The 20759-nt window shown below is 38.7% G+C and overlaps 1 protein-coding gene and 1 long non-coding RNA gene across 11 annotated transcripts in view; both read right to left on the minus strand.

Annotated features, from left to right (window-relative positions):
* Positions 1 to 20759, minus strand: part of LOC139987186 (uncharacterized) — a 74457-nt gene that overhangs the window by 42187 nt on the left and 11511 nt on the right. For 7 of the 10 annotated variants that reach the window (XR_011799800.1, XM_072003155.1, XM_072003156.1 and 4 more), the window contains exon 4: positions 20263 to 20386. Coding sequence is in view for 9 of the 10 variants with exons in the window: in XM_072003155.1 (XP_071859256.1) it covers positions 20263 to 20386 (124 nt within the window). In the remaining variant the exon portion in view is untranslated. Of the gene's footprint in view, positions 1 to 4567; positions 6927 to 12973; positions 14744 to 17183; positions 17584 to 20262; positions 20387 to 20759 lie in introns of those variants that run through there. The other 3 variants (XM_072003161.1, XM_072003154.1, XM_072003152.1) reach the window with 3 other exon arrangements.
* On the minus strand, positions 15371 to 16533 carry LOC139987195 (uncharacterized). Its single transcript, XR_011799805.1, has 2 exons — positions 15487 to 16533; positions 15371 to 15418 (listed from the first exon to the last, which is right to left on the minus strand). It is a non-coding gene; the product is annotated as an uncharacterized lncRNA (long non-coding RNA).

Genomic DNA, 20759 nt, shown 5'->3' on the forward strand with positions numbered 1-20759 from the left:
CAGGTATCTGTCAAAATCACTTTTCGCATCAGAAGTTTCCCATAAATAAAAACTGTACAAATTCCTGAATATTTGTATGAAATTTCACGTTCGAAAGCTATCACCATCTTCAACATCACCAATTTCACAGTGCATTTCTTCAAGCTGCCCGCAATAACTCAACCTCTGACAATCACTATGAAACAACTATCCAATAGCAAGGTTCGAACATATTACCAGCCCACTGATCGTGAACACTGCACGGTGTCATTTATTTCTAAAATATTGCCCGATCCTGTTAAACTTGCGTTCAGCCACTAAATTGATCTACACGTCGCAAACGCATATACCGAACTCGTTCCCATCGCTAACTGCCGGCGAGGCTTCGTTTGAGGTGTTATACGATCTGTGAAAAATGCAGTCCGACGGAGAATCCGGAGAAAGAGAGAGACAGACAGGCAGACAAAGAGAGAAGGAGAGAAAAAGAGAGATAGAAAGGGGGATATCTCATCTGGATGGACCGATCAATATTTTCTCAAAGAGTTAAACGCTTTCGGGCTCACACATGTTTCAAGGTGCGTGCACCGTTGTCGATAACGGGAAAAGGGCGGTCTTTTTATTCTCAGCACTTAGAGGTATCAAGATTCCGCGATTCGGGACTCAATGAACATACAGAGACTCGATTTCAATAATACCCGATGCTCGAGAGGGTGTCAGTGTGCGCAAGGTCTCTTAACACGACTCACGTGTCACGGAGATCGATGCGAGCACCTATATAAATGTATGCGATCCACGTGCTATGTATTCACAGGGTGTTCCGGTAATCATGGTACGATCGACAAAAAGGCGACTCTACGTGTGAAAGTAAGTCGGAAATGTGGAATGAAATGTTTTTCCTAGAACGTTTCGTTTCCGACAAAATGAAAATATCGCAACAATTAACCAAACACGTGGAAACGCAACTTTCGTAAAAACAAAGTTTCAAACGGAGAAATTTTATTCTACATTTGTGTCTTATCTTCGCGAGTAGAATAGCCTTCTGTTGACTATAAACTCGGTAATTGGGCAAGTTCGCATACACTAACGAAATTTTCAAATTCCATTTGATCGAAAACGATGCGTGCCGCAAGAAGAAACGTTATTCTATATTTCCGACTTATTTTCGCACGTAGAATCGGCCAACTGTCGATTCCATCGTGATTTAGAACACTCCGTATACATATGCGCGTGTGCATATATGCGAATATCTGTCGCTGATAAAACGATTCCACGGCGAGTCGACGTATCGATCTACTGCATTCACGCTACCTTTCTCTCTCTCTCTCTCTCTCTCTCTCTCTCTCTCTTTCTGTGTTCCCGATTAACGTACAATTTAAATAATATTTGCGTGATAGGCTAGATAACGGGCGTTTATGGGGAAAAGGTAAAAGGTCATTTCGTTGAACTTCTCGATCGATCAGCTCGACTAACGGTAACGTTGGTGGGAAGGGCGTCAACGAGAAGGAAGAAAAAGGGGAGAAAAAAAGGGGGAGGAAAAAGGGGAGGAAAAAAGAGGAAGAGAAAGGGAGCTGGATTGGGGGACGAAGGACGGAGAGTGACGCTAGGTGAAAGAGGGGCGGAGAAAACGCGTTTCAAAGACGTTAAAACTTTTGACGTTCTGCAGCTGGTTCGATTTTCAATAAAATCTGATTTCCGCACGCCGAGAGCACGTTTTCATTTCGCGAGATGCTCAAAGAGGTAACGGTACCAAGCGCGCAGCGGAATACGGTTTAAGCGTCGATTCGTCGACGTCGTCCCGCTCGTTGTAAGAGAACTTTGTACAACCTTGTTCCTTTACACACTTTATGTACATATATATATATAAATAAATATATATATATAGGTAACCGTGGCCTCTTTACGCGATAACAGGTGGCGTACACGGGAAGAACGACTAATTCTTTGGGGGGAAAAGTAAATCGAAAATGTGGAATGAGATCTTTCAAAGCTGTGGATAGTAGAACAGCTTTGCGTCACTGCTTCGAGTGATTTTAAGCCTCGATACTTCTAAAACATGAGCGACTTTCACACACGTTGTATGGGAAAGTAGCACAAATTTATATAGATTCTTCGACTTTTAAGAGATATATTTATCGTGACTCATTGAATTTACTATTAAACAGTATTTAGAAACGAGTATCTTTCGTTTGAAATGTAAATATGAATATGTCTAGTCAAACAGAATTGTTTATCAGAATGAAAAAATAAATGATTCGATTAATTAAATTATTCGAATGTTCGAAGAATGTTAATGTATGAGAGCTATGTTTGAAAGAATTTTAATGTTTTATCTCATATTCTCGTCGTATAAAATGATTCGAGAGCAAATCTCTCTGGTTCACTGTCCAGTTTTATGCATGTACTGTAATACTGTTTCTCATAATACTTCTTCCGTTATTTCGTGATACTTTATTGAATTTTTTTTATCGAATATTTCTTACGATTATATGTATATTATTACTGATATATAAAGGTATCCTTAATATAAACGATTCATCAAAAATGCAGAATTACGACGTTGAATTACACCCACATAACTCATTCTATTCAGTTAACGTATTCGCTGCTACATCTTGAACCCGAGTAATTTCATTTAGGAATGAGAAGTTTCGTCACGTACTTTTATGATATGCATGTGACACTCCCTTGAAAACACCTATATGACGTCTTTGAGAATTGCTTGTTAGCATAACTAATGGAAATTGTTCCAATTCCACTTATCTACAAACTTCTCTCATCTTTTTAACACGTCACAGATCAATATGCACGCAGGAAAAACACGTCAAGTCTAATTTTTATGACGCTTGCCCGAACAGATGTACTTTAATGCAACGTAGTTGGAAAGGGAAACTGTTTAGGTCTAAAAATACAAGCCTTTTAAAAATAGGCTACAAATCCGATCAATATCTTTTACACATTCAAGAGGATACCAAGAACACATATTTACATCGAGTATGGAATTAATTACTGAATTTTTAAATTACTGCTCTATAAAAAAAATAGGATTTCACATACTGGGTCTTCTCGACACTTACTCGAACACCTTAAACATCTCACTTATTTTTAATGATCCAAGTGACGTATTAAATTTGATAGTCGTTATTTCGAGTACTTGTTAAAATAATATTTCGTTCAATAATCTCTCAAATATAGTTGTTCCATTAAGGATCGTATGTAGGTCATGGCCATCGTAAATTATTATACCTGGCCTCGATAATGACTATTACACTATGATAAAAATTATTGATTATTCTAAACTGAAAAATTATTCGCTTATTATAATATTTACTCTGTCTCGAAACAAATAATATTTTTCACTATAATTGAAAATACCATCGCACGCACGTTCGGATACGCATCAAAAACAAACGAATTATTTTAAGTGCTCAAGTTAATCAGTATCAGTATCTATACAAATCACTGGACAGTGAACGTATTGAAAATATTTTTATCGAGATCTCTCCGCATTTTCAAAGTATATACCATTCCTCAAAGAAAAGTCATCTTCTTCCTGTACGGCCTGTTACCAGAACCGAGTAATCAGCTTCCATGGAGCCGACAACGTGTATAAAAAATAATGCTGTATATATTTTGTGTTAGTGCAGGATATCCTCGGTTAGACTTTGTTAGACTCTTTGCTGGTAATATGCGTTAGCGTGAGTTGCTTGTTACACGGTTACATTGCGTGTGATCCTCTCTCTGCTGAACAACAAAGGCATGATGTACAACAGATCGTGTTCCCAAACAAGAGGTAGACAGTAAGAGAGAAAGAAAGAGAGAGAGAGAGAGAGAGAGAGAGAGAGAGAGAGAGAGAGAGATGTACGTGTAATGAGCAAGATAGAAGGAGATTAATAGACACTGAAAAAACGAAAAACACGAGAGAAGCAGCTGTTCGAGGAGAGATGATACATATTCCTCTGTCCTCCGATCGAAACGAGAATCTCCTCTTTTTTCCAAAGAGAACAAATAAAATAACAACGAAAAAGAGATATATAAAAAAAAAAAAATTGAAGGGAAGAGAGACTGGTCGCTTTTTCTTCTGTAAAAATCATCCGCCGAAAGAACAACTCTCGCGTGTATCAGCACAGCGCGTCGGAGCGCACCGACCACGAAGCACACATCCCCCTCTTTTGCATGTCTCCTTTTATCAGTCTTTTATTACATTCCTTTTTTTTCCTCCCCCACCCATCTCCGTCCTCCTCTTTTCCCTCCTGCCCTTCCCAAAAATAGCAGCCGACTGACTCGAGGTGTTTTTGCAACGGTATCGAGCGATAATACCTCGCCGTACGATAAAGTACAACACCCGTGGTCCACGGTTTGGAATTGGCTTTGAATCATCGTCATTTATTTCACAAATCTGTTCAGTACAAAAATATTACAGTATATATATATTCTCGTAAATATATATATATATTTAAATATATGTATATATTTTGCTTTCATTTTATTTCCTTCGAATCCTTGTCGCTTAATTTACACCTACGTGTGATGCTAGGATAAGAATTCTAATTGCTAGGTACATCGGGCGTGTGTTCATTCTCCATAGCGGTTTTCTTTTTTTCCTTTTTTTAAAATATGTATGATAAAGCGATTTACGCTGGTGCAGGCGTAGACGGGCGTATGGCGCGTTCGATTCTTTCGCTACTTTCATCAGCAAACAGAAAATTTATGTTTGTAAGTGACAATGAGCACGCGTAATTCGCCATTGATTTACGATTTAGTCGAGTACGACGCAGTCTGTCGAAATTAATTTTTCAAATTATCGTTAAAAGGAAAAGTCGTTTATTGACGAGATTGTCAAATAGTTTCATTATATGTAGCTTAATCGTGCAAAATTCAAGTTTAAACTTTGAGTATACGGTCATCGTTCGGATTCACAATGTCTGCAACTCGATCCTATAATCATTCTATGAACGTATGACCAATCGATACTTCTCGCCTATCGTCCTCTATTTTCAGAACGAAATAGAGAAAGGAAGTGGTTGTATTAGATTTATTGATCTGGAGAATGATCAAAGACATGACATGATCAAAGGCATGAAATTGTTCTTACAAATGACACTGCTCTACGTCAACTACGTCTACGTTGCTCGTACGTTACTCATTACCAGTGATATAATAATCGTAAACGAATGTTCAAAATTTCCAAGTTCGTTCACTCGTCTGCGTATTCCGCATGTACGTCGAATCCGATTCGATATACTCTGGACGTACTTACGTAAGTTGAACCGAGAAATTACCACAGTCAGCGAATTTCGGTCATCGATATTACTCTGTCTCGTATCAGAATGCAGTATGATAAGAGTACATAGGATGGAAACGCATTATGAAGAATGAAAGATCGATGGAGGCAACGGTATGAGCGTTTAATCGCATAGAGGATTCGGAGCTAAAGTAGCAAAATCCCTTTTCGAGCTTAGAGTCCTGGTATATCTAGATGGGTGGCGAAGATCGATCGACCAGAAATGAACCTCGAAAAGAATCGCGAAGCTCTGGCCAACAAACGGGGAACTGGCACACTCAGGGCAAGTGACCAGTCACAGGGCGTTGCAGATTTCCGGCCACGAACCTCCCTGGAAGTGACTATCGCGACTTTTGTCGGCCATATTACCTAATCAAGCGAAACAAGCAAGAGCGAAAGAGGAGAAAATAACTGGACGAAACGGTCTGTTTCAATTGAACGGCGCGCGTAGGTGTGCGGTTTCCCGCAAGATCGCCGTGCAGGGAGATGAAGTCATTCAAACTCCGCCTTTTGTTTCATCCTTTATTTCCGCGGAACTTTTCCCACCGGCTACAACGTACGGAAAATACAGGGGGAGAACTCGATCTAGCAAGCCAGCCACAGAGAAGAGAACAGAGTATCTCTACCTCTGCCTCGTCGATTCGATCATGCACGTACTTTGAGAGCATGCATACGAATTTATGTTATATCGTGCGTTCCAAAGCCAACGATGTTGGCTAAAATGAAATCGAACCAAGTAGAAAACGTTCATCCTTTGGTGATAACCCGAGCGGACCTGTCGTCGATCGTGTCGATACTCGAGCGTTTATAATTATACGCCTCGCGGAGTCTGCTCCGATCCAACTGCTCCCTTGCGATGTTTTCGAATCTAGTCGTACGTTTATACCTCTACATACATGCGTCACGGCGGTGGCAGTGGTACGACGAAAATAGAAAGATTGCCACGTTCGTTAGAAACCAAGACACAGAAGAACCTGAGAAATCAGAACCCTGACGCTATCGAGGACCATCGTCGCCTTTCGAATTTCCTGCGAGAAAGTTCTTCGGCGGAAGTTCTCGAAAGTTTGCGCGACCTATCCAGCTGCTGACTTGTGTCGAATCAAACGACTTCCGTGTTTCGACTGACGAAACGTACCAGAAACCTGGAAAAACTTGCGAGCGTGTAACTATAATGAATGGAGCCAGAATAACCGTGGATGAAAGGATGATGCTAAATGAGCTGGATTGGTTGTCTTCGAGTTACCAGTTCGTGTATACATATGTATGTACGTAGAACAGAATACGATGCAACAGAACACGGTTGTAAGTGGAAGGGAGGGACAATATTCCAATAGAGCGACAATATTCGACGTCGATGTGGCGATCTTACGCTGTGCCATCGGTTACTGACCGATTTGTGCCACAATGGGAGGCAGCTGCACGCAGTTGGGAACGACAACCGTTCCTGGTTATCCGGACAAACATACGACGGCTAACGGCACACGCGGCCAGTACCAACACCACCACTGCCAGCACACCGCCGCCCGTCGTCACCCTCTCTGCACGAGGATTCCTCGGCTCGTGAGAGGATCGCAAGGGCGGAGGCATCCAACAGGGCAGCTGGAACTCTGAACTTGTCGGAGCGCAACCCTCTCTCTCTTCTCCAGTGAGACACCACTGGCCAACACTGTAACAGAGAGAGAGGAAGAAAGAGACTGGACGTTGATTAGCGTGCATAGGGGGAGAAAAAAAAATGTGAAAGACGGGATGGATGGATCCCTTTTCGGTATGCTCTAACCAACGCAAGACGATCTTTTACAACGCAAGGCCCGACATTTGCATACGCCGACATCGATCACGGCGTTATATTTCTCGCCAACTGCGCTCTGTAGAATTACAGTATAATAAGAGAGACAGACAGACAGAAAAGAGAGAGAGAGAGAGAGTTACGTGGAGGGAACACGAAGCTCTGTACGTATAAGGATGGTAGAAACTAGGATAAAGAAGGTCGGTGAGTAGCATTATATCTCTCAAGCTCTCTCCCTCTCTCGTATTTCTCTCCGCTATGCCACTGCATTCGAGGCTATGTAACCCCGTTTACGTATGTATGTACAGCAGCCCAGTCACTATGATACATGTGTGCGGTTTCAACGAAACAACCGTACAACTGTCATAGAAACTGTTTTGGGACGCCAGTTTTCTCTCTCCAGGCGACGATTCTCCCAACGATACCGACGACCAAACCCCTCCAGCTACGTTTTACCCCATCGTCGTTCCCTCTGCCAGGTGATACTCGCGTGAAAAGATTCGCTGCAATGGAGAGGAGATTATTAGCTCGACGAGGGAAAACTAGGAACGAGAAAATTCACGGTTACGAGAAACGGCGATTTATTTTCAACGATCGTTGGATAATTTCAACACGATGAACACGTTACATCAATTTGGTACTCGTAGAAAAAAATCTACCGTCTTCTAACCGTCGATGAAATTTATATCTATGTTGATTTAACTTGGACCATCTCCCTGTCCCGTGAGACAGATATCGGTTAAAAGCTACCTTGGCAAATTGATTCATTTTTAATGGCCGCAAAAGGTCCGGTGCTTCGCCTTGTTTCACCTAGCACGAAACTCGAAATGGATGGAAATGGGTTAATAATAATTTCACCCTCTCACACCGGACATTCGTAAATTTCCTCAACGAAGCGGAGTGTTCGTATATGTTTGGATTTAGTCTCGCATAACCTATCGGCTCGTCTAGGTCAAAATCAGAGGAATATCGTGCCGCTGCTGGATAGAACCAATAACTAACGTTGATTGATCGTGCAACCTACCAAAACGAAAATAATGACACGCTCGAGACATCGGATGAATGCAAACAAAGGGGACATCTAAACCGAAGGATAGATGTCTGAATGCAATAACCATTCGGACGTAAGATAAATGCATTTTGCAACGGATCGTTACCATCGTGTGTAAAAAAATTGGTATACGCGTAAAAAAGGAAAGACGAAATGAAATATTTTCTACGGCTAAAAGTTCGCTTCAGGATATAACAGTATCCATCAAAGAGGATTAAGAGGATCACGCCGTTCAACCTTAATTTTCACAATTCATCATATAGGATTTTTTATATTTTTTCTAACCTTTTGTTCTATAATTATTTTTCTATCTTGTCTTAATCAATTCGAATATTGTCCGACTTTATATCTGATCTCAGATATGAAAAAGTTGCTTACGGTTATTAAAAATTTACTTTTTTGATGAACGCATTTTTAATATCAATCTTCTATACTAATAAAATATTCGGAATAGAACGTGCATAATACGAGAAATATATATGCATATAATTGTAATACGTGTTAGTCTAAAATGGCTTTCTGTAACATGTTTCACAAAGGTACACTACAACATATAAATCAATTTTTTAACAAATAAAATATTAAAAAGTTGAGCATTCACAAATTCTGAAAACTTGGAAATTTCAGCGATAAAATTGTAAAAAAAATTTCGAATTGTATAATCATATTTAACAAGAGACGTTACAATTATCTCATTACCGACGAGTGTAAAACATAAGATTTCCATATGTACATAGACATACGTACACTTCCAAAGCAATTTTTAACATCCACGAATGATCATGTCGTGTTATCACATCAAATATGGTCTCACAATACAAAGGATTAAATAAAACACTTTTGTTCAATTAATACATCGTATTCTTGCAAAATCGTCTATAAAATATACTTATAAAAATATCTTAATTACTACAATATATTGCAGTTATTTTACTTCGTTAGAATTAAATATTATTACGAGATTTAATGTTCCATAAAGAATCTCATTTTTCGCACTTATATCGTCAGATTTCCGAAACACCCGGCGCAATACAATAATCTCACGCTTCAACCGAGCACGCGGTCATAATGATGGAGCTAAAGAAGACAAACGTTACTCTGAACATTTGAAACGCGCGTTTAAATCCGAATCTCACATTATCCGGACGTTTTAGCGCGCAAACATTTCGTTTCAACAAACGTATACGCCAAATACTACGAGAGTACGAGTAATGCCCGCTATTTGAATAATTCGCGATCCAAATATGACGTGTTATTCCAAAGAGATTAGCGATCATTAAATATTGCATTAAATCTAGTTAAATCACCGACAGGAATAGATGAACGATTTGAAACCGAAATGAAACAACTCCAACTGCATCCACTTGTCCGTTTTAATTAAACCAAACTATCTTTTCCAACGATCTATTACTATAGATTAATTTTAACTTTCACAAGTTAATTCTAAAGAGATACATATATTCACGGTACGGTAGATTTCAGGGAAAATCGTATTTCACCCCGCGGAAATTTCCGAATGGCAGAAAAATTCGCACTATATACATGCGGAAACTTCGCGAAATAATGCTGGCGAAAGATTCTTCAGGAGTCGCGACCGGAAGTCGAGCGGTAACTGCGGCGTGCGTATGTTCCAGGCATTGTTAATGTTTCAAAAACAAACATATTTGTGTGCAGAGATCATATCGTTCGCGTCTCAAGCGAACATGAAAAACTTAAAGGAATCGTAGCTTCTTAAATAAGTCGAATTCCTTTTCTTATTTTCTGAAACAATATAGTCTCGAGGATATCTATACGAAGTTCTGTATCTGAATTTTCAATATTCAGGGAATTGTGATTGTTTGGAAAATATTACAATGAACAAGGTAGTTTTCTCAAAACCAATGTTTCTTGAAATATTTTCCATGTCGTGTTTAAAGTCTACTTGACCTATTGCCTCTGAACTTTGAGCGCACCGCACCTATTTTTATTTCTTTCAGTCCGTGAAAAGTACGGAAAAAGTAAAAATTCATTGAAACCAACAAAAGTGACGTGAAAACTTTCCCTTAAAAATCCATTCGAAGAATTGTACGACCATTAATTCTGGCTATATCTTCTTACAAAATTTACGAATGTTCTAAGATATGGATAAATGTTCCAAATTCCAACGGAATAGATGATGTAAATATTTCATTACAAAGGCACTACAAGCCTAAAGACTATAGAACTATCAATTCTGGTTATATCTTCTTAAAAACTTTACGAATCTTCTGAAACACGAATAAATGTACGTTCCAAATTCCTATTGTAAAACTGATGTAAATATTTCATTAAAAAGATACTAAGAAGCTGAAGAAACGCTTTACAATAAAATACTATCTTTAATGAAATGCTATACCCGAAGGAAGTTCAACGGAGCAGATATAATTCTCCTGTCTCTGTCTCGTGGTATTTTCGACAGATCGCGAAGCAACGAAAAAGAATCCAGTTTCTACAACTTGGTGACGACTTGTCTCAGTGCCGCGTGATCAGTTTCGAGCACCTAGTCTGCAGACTCTTTTCCTCCATTGACTAAACTAGCGAAGTTTAAAGCGAAGACGAATGCGAAAGAAAGAAAGGCAACAAAAGCCTCTTGCGTGCACAAGAAAACGAAACTCTTTGCAATAGCTACGTGTCCCTAACCGGTGATCCTCTTATCGAGCAGCCCGTCGATTCCTACCCTGATCGTTCATCCATGAAGTAGGGCCCTGTAATAAGGGCGAGAAGATATGCCATTAAGGAGCTTATCGCGAGAAGGATCTTCTCTTGCTCTCAGTTTCTTAGTTGTACTCCATCACCCTTTTCTCTCATCGGTCCTTTCTTTACCTGCCTCTGAAACTCCTCCTCGAAGATATTAAACAGGTGATAGAGCATCGTGGAACCGTCCACAAGTATAATACACCGTTTCGAAGCCGCTTTGCTCGAGATCGATGAATGGTCTGCACGAATATCGGACGCTGCGAGATCGAGCGGCTGATTTTCCAAGTGGAAATAATTGTATCGTCGAGAAAAAAAAAAAGAGGCGGAAAGAAACGAAAGGAAAATAGACGGCGAGAAACATTTGACGAATAGCGGCTCAATTAGCGAACAAGTGGAGCCAGTGTTGAGATTGTTCGCGTACCAGAAACGATCGAGCACGCTTGACACAAAGGCTCCTGTATGTAAGAGGATTCCGTTAGTTAGCTTGATAATGTTCCTAGAGACTTAGAGAATCGGGCATCCTGTTTGGAAGTGTCGCAAAATCGAATTCTCCCGTTGGTTAAATTTGGGACGGAGAATTTTAATAGAACTCTGGCGGAGTCGATCGCTGTTCGCGAAGAATATCGTGCTGACAGGCGACTAATAGAATTTTCATGGAATCCTAAGTACAGTATCGGGACGTTCAGGTTTATTTTAGAAGCGCATTTTAGTTTGAAAATATTTTAGTAATGTGTATTTGAAATTATTTTACATGGATAATGCAGGTCGGTTACACGTTCTTTTCAAATGGCTCTTGTTAACGTTGCGTATCTTAGAAACGTTTAATCCTTTACAATTAGAGTGATGTTTGACTGTGAAAGAAGAATTTAATTCTAAGATAAAAATGCAGAAGCTAGTAATTATTATAAACTGATCCGTATCGGACGAATGATAATATGTAGCAATAAAATAGCATGAAACAGGCGAATAGAAGCGGACATAGAAATAATTTTAAGAATTTTATGTACAAACTATAGTGTGAAAAATATGTTTTAAATACTACAAGTTCTTGAAAAATAGCGTGTCAGTCTTTTTTAACTCGCCTAGCAATGTCTATTTCGATGGGCGATAGATTGAAATGTTTTCCGCAAATGAAATATTTTAGCATCCTTGTATTCCCTAGAAATATGGAAATAAATCGATACTTTCCAATTATCTGCAAAAAGTATTGGCAATACATAGCCTTATTTTCCGATTTTTTTTATCAGGTTCTATGTATATTTTATTTTCATACTATCAAACGTTTGTAATCATATGAAAGTATTATAAAGTGATAAGAAATTTACACACTATCCTAGTTAATTATTATATAAATGTTACATAAATTATTACATAAATAAATAAAACGTAATGACATACTAATAGTATTTTGCTGTAAATAAACACGAAAACTTCCGTATTTACTATTTTTCCAATATACAAACTTAAAGTTGGCTGCATGTTAAGTGATCGAAGTTTCCTTAGCAGCAAGATTACTCGCGAGAGAACAAACAGTACCGGTTAACGAAATTAAGACAAGTCCGGAACAACCACCTAACAAACGCCAGTATTTATAAGGATATTTTTTGCAAAGTGGCATGAACAAAGAAGTTATTTAAGCTGCTAATTTACAGCAACTCGACCTGCATAGCTAACAAACCAGCCAGACGACAGCAGCGTCGAGGCTGGAAAAATAAAACGGAGCTTGGACGGAAGTTGGCGAAGGGGATCGATCGATCGTCAAAAGAACGGTGCAAGAAGACGTGCGCAAAAAGAATAATTACGCTAATGAAGGGAGCACGATGTAATTAAATGCAAGGAGGATCGAACCAGTGGACTATGTCGTCGTCACGACTGGACGCAAAACGACAAAACGCTTTTTATCGCTAACCGTGAAACGTCCTTTGACCAAGAAACGAGCTACCATCGAGACCAATAGAGAAATGTCGCGTAATACTAATTTCCACTTCGCCTCTACCAAGGGTTTCTCTACTAATGTACAAGGAATCCCACTGATTCTCTACGCCAACCATGTGTTAAGGTCGACAGAGTTGTGACACGAGAAACTGTTCCTTGTATCAGAGATGTGACATAACGTGTCTCGTCCTATGACACCACACTCTCTCCCTCTAAAGTCTCTCAGCAGTGCAACGGAGAAATTCATGGGATTAATCTGAACGTGTCTAGAAGATGATTAATTATTTACTACGAGACGATGTACCAGCACCTTCATTCTTCACTGTTTCAAATTTATTATATATGCTATTTTCATTTTTAATTCTTAGTTACAAACCATCCATTCCGCTAAGATCTCCGCTTAGTACAGCGGACTAATTCATAGAATTAATCTCAAGATATCTAGCAAACGATCAATAATTAATCTTAAAACGATACACCCTTTGGGCCTCTTAATTTACAATTATGTATAACGAATCTATTACCGTTTTTCTTCTTTCTTTTTTTTTATCTTTTCTTTTGGAAACGACTTTTCCTTTTATAGTTTCGTTTTTAGTGTTCGGTTACAGACAGAAACTATAGGCGTTGATTTTGGATCGATTTGATCGACCAGTATACAACACGTGCGTCAACTATTCGTCAATCGCGAAATCCGCTTATCCATCGCGATACTGACGTCGATACGAACGATTGCACATTGTTGGACAACCGATACGGGATAGGGGTGGTTTCTGCGAATTTCACACCATGATCCATTCGGTTTGTAAGCAGAAAATTACGAGCCGATACGCCGCGTCTTTCGTCTCGTTCCCGTCGTTAAAGTCTCGTATACTTTCGACCACCTTGCGTGACTAGCGTATCACCGTTTTCAAGAACGGGAACGCTTCGCGCGCACCTATTCATCGCTGAAACGACGCACACAATGCTGTTCTTGGGGTTAAGAGCCTATCGAACGAACGAACGGGCCGGCGAAACGGTTCTTGACGTTGACTGACGAGACCCGAAGGAGGCGGATAAGACGAAACGACCTTCGACCGTGCTACCACCACTCGTGTAAAAGGGTTTTAGGTGGATAGAGCGAACGTTCGAGGATTTAAGTATCGTTACGGTGCTCGCTGAAATTACTGGAAGATTAAATACATTTTTCTGCAATACTATGTAAAATATGGATAACGTTACAATACCCTCTCGAGTCTCTAATAATTCCAAAATAGGGAGCGAGGAATTAAACCTAAAAAGTAGTATAAAATAAGTACGAGTTCTACAATACAGTAGAATGCTATTTATAATTATCTAATGATATATCGGTTATCGATTATCTGGATAAAATTCTCAGATAAAGAGAAGTAGAAATTACACATTGAGCTTAACGTAGGTTTTGATAAAAATTGTATTTAATTTGCATTACTGTACAGTAATATAAATGATCACTATATTGATATTTTTATTGTTGAAAAATTAATATCCGGATAATCAACGTTCTACTGCAATAAATATATCACGTGGTATATTCATAAAGAAAATTCACAATTGAAAACAATTGATAGTTGTGCTTGCGATTTCAATGAATGCACCGTGGTGCTCGTAAATGCTCGAACGCTCGGCATACCGTGCAAAAGGGGAAGATATCACGGAGAGAATTGCTAGAGACAAGACTCTGTTCATGTCTGCACGGTGCCGCTGGACTTCTGCAGTATCTGTATCTCGGGGTGTTTCTGTTTAATGTGACCCTTCAAGTTATCCAGTCGAGTCCTACGACAGCCACAGAGCGGGCACACGTAATTTCCTGGATTGTGCGTCAAATAATGATTCTTTAGATTCGACACGACCCGACCGCATAGTTTGCATTTGCTAGTGTACGTATACGGCATCTTTTCGAAAAACTCCGACAGATTAACTCTCTGAATGTATGTAATCGGCGCGCACTCAATGCCCTGAGGGGTTAAAAGTGTCGTATCTGCAAATAGAGAAAAGTCGTGTGTGAAAAACGGCCATCTACGTGATTCGATCCGGAGAGACTGCCTCACTCCGTTTACCCTCGAGCTCTTTTCTTTTCGCTTTGATCAGATTCACTCTACTAGGAAAGGGTTACATAGGCAGCCGACATACGGCGTGTCTCTGTAGTCTGTACGTATCTCCGTGTGTATGTATGTATGTACGTATGTATACTGTTCTTAGGTATTCCGCGTTGGTAAGTCTCTCTGTATGTATTCGTGCAGGTGAGCACGCGAGCACAGAGAAAGATCGATGTTCGATTATTAGATGTCATGCACTGTCGATAGAAGAGACTGGTCGCACACGTTACATATTACGCATGTGATATCATAGCTGTGTTTATTATATATATATTTACAATATATATAATAATAATATATATGTAATATATATAATATATATATATAACATATATCTGATATCGATCATTGATTAGACAAATATTGTACTTTAAATGGAAAGGCACCAGAAAAAAAACCTCTATGGAAAAGTCTGCTTTTTTTTTCAATAGCCTTCGGGCCTCAGAGACTAGTTCATAATGACTATTTTATCGAGCCACACCGGCCCATGAGATTCAGCGGTTCTTTCATTATTTTTTCTTTTTTTCGTATACTCAGTCTTCGACGTCTTTCACAACCTACGATGTATGTATAAATATAAATATAATATAATATAGGATCTATAAATAAGTGTATAAATAGTTACTTAATACTGATCTTCCTCTCTCCACCTGCGGAACAAGGCTGCCATTACGAGATACAAAGTTGCGCGTAAGTATTATAACAGTGCACACCGGGCATGGAACTGAATGAGATACCGTAGACGCGTCGATGTTTCGTTAACAGGGGCGTTTTACGAGCAATTTCGAGGAGAATTTCCTCGCGGTTTGGAAATCATCCCCGCGCCTGTGGTAAAAGCCGGGGCTCTACATCGTTTTGCCGGCCAAAGTATCGCTCTTATGCAAATCTAATCAAAGGCAATATCTCGAGGTTTCTCTCTGGCCCGATGGAAATTCAGTTTTGGTCAGAAATGAACGAGTGGGCTCGCGGGGTGAGCGCCGCTGTGTTAAAAGTCAGTTCCATGCGCCGCGTGCATACGAAAGAGCAGCGATGACGGCAATTTTTGAGAGGGAAAACCTTTCTGTTTCGGAACGTAAACACACTTGGTTAGACTTAGAATTTTCTCGCTTGGTCTAAAGAGGAAAAACGATTAAAATCCTCGCGTGTACGCGAGAACACACGCGCGGGAGGTAGTATTCTACGAACACGACATTTTTTTCTTTTTTTTTTTTCTCTCAAAAGACATTTGCACAACGTTCCTTTACACTCTTTGTACTCGAATTGACTTTGTGAACGTGAGATCTAAGCGATTCTACGAACACTAGTAATAAAAGAAAAAGAGATACTAGCAACCGTTTCTTCTAAAAACGGCCAGATATTCAATACGCTTAACACTTAGCCAACCGAATGGGGAGATCTCCCCTCTGCGAAAAACATCGCTGCGTGACCAAGCAGGGAGATCTCCCTTTTTTACTTTAGTAACGCGTTTTCTTTCTCTTTGTTGTTGTTATTATCAGTTATTATTCACCTGGAATTGTTCCCAATTAATTGTGCCACTTTTTTTACTTTTATAAAGTACAGTATATAATAAAATATACCAATTTAGTGGTGACAAAGTTAATTAAAAAGTTACATTGACTAAATAAAGTTATAGTCGGACGATGCCACACTGTAAACAAATATTAAAATGCATTATGAACGTTTAATTGATATTGAAGTTATTTATCTTTATTCATTTTTAATGTTTTTAATTTTAATTTTTATATCTTTTTATACTTGTAATACATACATTTAGTTTGATATTTTATACAAACAATATGTGAAATCGTTAAATAAAATCATTAAAAACATGCAAAAATCATGAAAAACACGCAGTGTACATAGGTTGGTTTGTTCGAGCGCATGGCTCGTATGGCTCGCTGTTGCGCGCGCGGTTGGCTAAGTGCTAATTATTTTCTTAATAATAAAAACTCTTAAATGTTAAAATATAGACGTATAATAAATAATTAGATTCTCTTACGAAAATATCAAACGAAGAACACGATTAAAAATAATCGAGCGAAGCGTTGCGATCTTCGCTCACTGATTAGAGAAATAAAGCAAATGATTGCCAGTAGTACAAGACAAACACGACGAAGGGTGAATTTCATATGGAACTGCGACCTCGCGTTCCTTCTGTGCTATGGAATGTGCAAGCAACGCGGCCGTTTTACGCGACAATCTCGGGTTCTGCTTCCTCTCTGTCCGATGTCCGTCTATCGCGCGTATCTTTTCGATGTTCTATACGACCGCTGTGTATAAATATAGCCGAGCACACGATTTGCATCAGCGCGTGCGCACGTATTTTTATTTCTTCTTTTCTTTTTTTTTTTTCTTAATTTCTTATCACTCTCCGTCGTTCGTATTTCGCGAGCGTAACGTATGGAATTCTAGGTGAGGTAAGCCGGTTCCGATTTCGCTAAAAAATGTTTATGCTCTAAGCGCATGAACGGCGATATCAATGATCCCTCTCGTATTCCGTGCTTCAATTTAATATGCCTTTTCAAATTATCGGATCTCGTTAACGATATCATGCAGATTTGGCACTGATATTTATCGGGGAAATGCGATTTCATGTGCTTTTTTATGTTCGCTACGCTCTTGCCACAAAGCTTACAACACTCCGTACCGAGGTTGGAGTGTTCTAGCTTCGACTGACTCTCTTTACTTATATCCTTCTCTTTTTTGCAAGTTCCTGATGTTCCTGGAATTACAAGATCCCGTTTCAATTAAATTGCTTAGGCGACTAATTATGATTACCGACAATCTCTACCAGACTCATGATAAGGTATATATATATTCTATATATAGGTATATATATTCTATATATAGGTATATATATATTCTATATATAGGTATATATATATAAAGAGAGAGAGAGGAATATATAAACGTGTATATGCCTCTCGTATAGTATCACACTCTACGGTCAAGTCAAATAGGTTGCAGAAAAGAGGGGATTCTCAATTAATTACGTTCTCCAATCAATATTACGATGATATCATTACGAAACACCACACTCGTATATAGTAATATTACGCATGTCTAGAAATGCCTACTCGTAACCAAAGATATAAATATAAAACGTTCATATCATGTAAAGAAGAAAAACAGAAAACGCACACCTACGATCTCATCATCGTCCAGAATAACAATACAAAAACGCAAAGCTAAACACAACACGTCGTCACACAACTGACGAGAGCAAACCAACATCAAGAAAAGAGAAAAAGAGAGAGAGAGAAAACATATAAAAAAAATAGGACGAAATGTAAACAAGTAAAAGATAAAAAATCAATACAAAATCAGATATATAAAAACGGGATACGAAAAGTAAAAGAAGAAAGAGTCCCGTTTAAAAGACCAACGCAAGCGGAAGAACCCTGGTTGAAAGAGTTTGCTTGTAAATGCGATACTTTCTCGAGACGAGTGCTAGTATAGTCGGAGAGAAAAAGTGGTGCGAGTTTGTTCCGCTACTACTTTCTTTTATCGACGTACTAGTTGACACACACACGCGGGATGCATCCTGGAGATTAATCGATATTCAACGTTTGCCAGAGTGGCGAAATTCTATGTCAACATCCTTTGCCATTTGTCGAGCATCGATACGAATTAATACAATCGTGAAACGACGACGACGACGAAGACTATGACAACAACGACGACAGCGATGATGTTACTGCAAGATCGAGCGCCAACAGTTTTCAAAAAATGGTAAACGGACCGTCACGTTAGCAACAAAATCCTTGCATTCTTTGATAACATTATATAGATATCGTTTAGACAGCGTAACGTGTTTCTCTTGAGTCAGTCACACGACGAAATTCGTCTCAAGAAAAATCACGATTACAAACGAAAACGATTCGGGTTACGTAACTCGCTTTGCTACCAAACCGGTACGACGCTCGTGTTCGATCCATCGATCACTTACGTAACAAGAACGCAGCACGTGTATGTCCGTATTTTGTTGCTAATATTTCCATTTACTTATGTACTGGTGATACAGGTTAAAACAAACAGGCGCAAGAGAGACGCGTGAGAATGTAAGATTAAGATCGCTGGTTACGGTGACGTAAGAACGTGGCAAAAGGTATTTGTAAGAGGATAGAAAAAACAGTGTGTAAAAAGACATGCACAGAGAATCCCGCCGTAATGATATACGTATAATATATACATACATACACACGTACATATAATGAAATATGCATATCTACATATATATACGTGTATATATGTATTCGTTTATAAATAAAGTTTATAGCTATGCAAAACACACGTATATACATTTGTTCTCACGCAGATGAGACACATCCACACGCGGTCACTCGCTCACGCGCGCAATCGTACCGTGGATTCCGTTATTTTGTCACGCACACGCAAATCCACCGATGTGTTAGATGTGAAGGTGTAAGTAAATAAGTGTATCTAAATACACGTGTGTATGTATGTATATATATGTAATATACGTAAATGTGTATAGAGTAACAGAAAAAAAAGAAGGAAAGAAACACAACACATACGAGACCTTATGTACAATCATCAACCATACAGTCGTCTCAAGAATCTCAATCAAACAGGAGTACTGTCCATTTGCTGATACCAACAGAAGAAATGTCCACTTTGCCGATACCACTTCCCAAGGAAAAAAGCAACTGTCTTTTTCTCTTTTCTTTTTTTTTTCTTTTTTTTGTTGCTTTCTTTTTACTTATTTTCTGTTTTCTTCTTCTTTTTTGTTTTGTTAGATGTAATGTGGTTCCTATTGCTTTATTAACACATTGACAGGTTTGTAACTACTATAGTGACATAGCAAATGCACGATACCATCACCACAACACCAAGGATGAATATTGTGTCATCTATACCCATATATATATATACATATATATATATAATACACGCACACATATCGTCAGTTCATGTATGCATATATATACATACACATATACAGGATACATCGTAGCAAAGAAAGTTGTTCGTGTTTTCTAAAAAGAGGTTACCACTCACTACGCTTGCCAGACTTGGAAATAGAGGGATGCTCGCTTCGTACGCCTATATGTACGACTCGACGCGCAAAAATTCTTGCAAACGTGCATGCACATCTCCCTCGATTTCTTAGATCTCCGGTATTTCCGTAGCTATCTTTTGCCATTATTCATTTTATTATTCATAATTGTATCAATTACTACAAAAAGAAGACGAGAAAAAGAAAAAGAAGTAAAAGAGGAATGTATCCTCGAATTATTCCAAGATAAACTCACTAAAAACGAGGAGAAAGATGACTTATCAAAATCGTCGTTGCAATAACGGTGTTCAAAGGAGCTAAGGAAATACGTGAAATCTAAATGTAATTTTGATTATAATGATAGATATTTATAGGTCTTACCATCGAGTCCGTCGAGCATTTCTGGGGGATTATGGTGTTCAGACGATTCAATTGTTGACACACCATCGCTTAGCGTGCCTGTTGTTGCTCCTCCTTCTTCTCCTAGCAGTCCAACTGGATGACCCTGCACACGTCACGATTATACATTATAAATTCAACTGTGAACAAAGACACTTCGAGGGATTTATCTACAAATTCTTCCGTCTCGAAATATATCAATTACTTTGCTGCTATCGCGTTCGTCTACTATGCTAAATTAAACAACGATTAAATAGAACGAAATATAGGAGGAACAAATGTTAATTTTCGAATAATCTGACCGGATAAGGATTCATTTTAAAAATATTTAATTTACTTGGAAACACGAGATAGTAAAAGAGATAATATCGAAAATAAAATTGAAATCGAAATGTTATCTTTTCCTCTTTCCTAAGAACTTTTCTTAGTTCGTATAAATAAAATCAACTATTGAAATTGATCCAAATTAATAAAACGGA

Source organism: Bombus fervidus, chromosome 5 (genome assembly GCF_041682495.2).
Source record: "Bombus fervidus isolate BK054 chromosome 5, iyBomFerv1, whole genome shotgun sequence".
Lineage (NCBI taxonomy): Eukaryota > Metazoa > Arthropoda > Insecta > Hymenoptera > Apidae > Bombus > Bombus fervidus.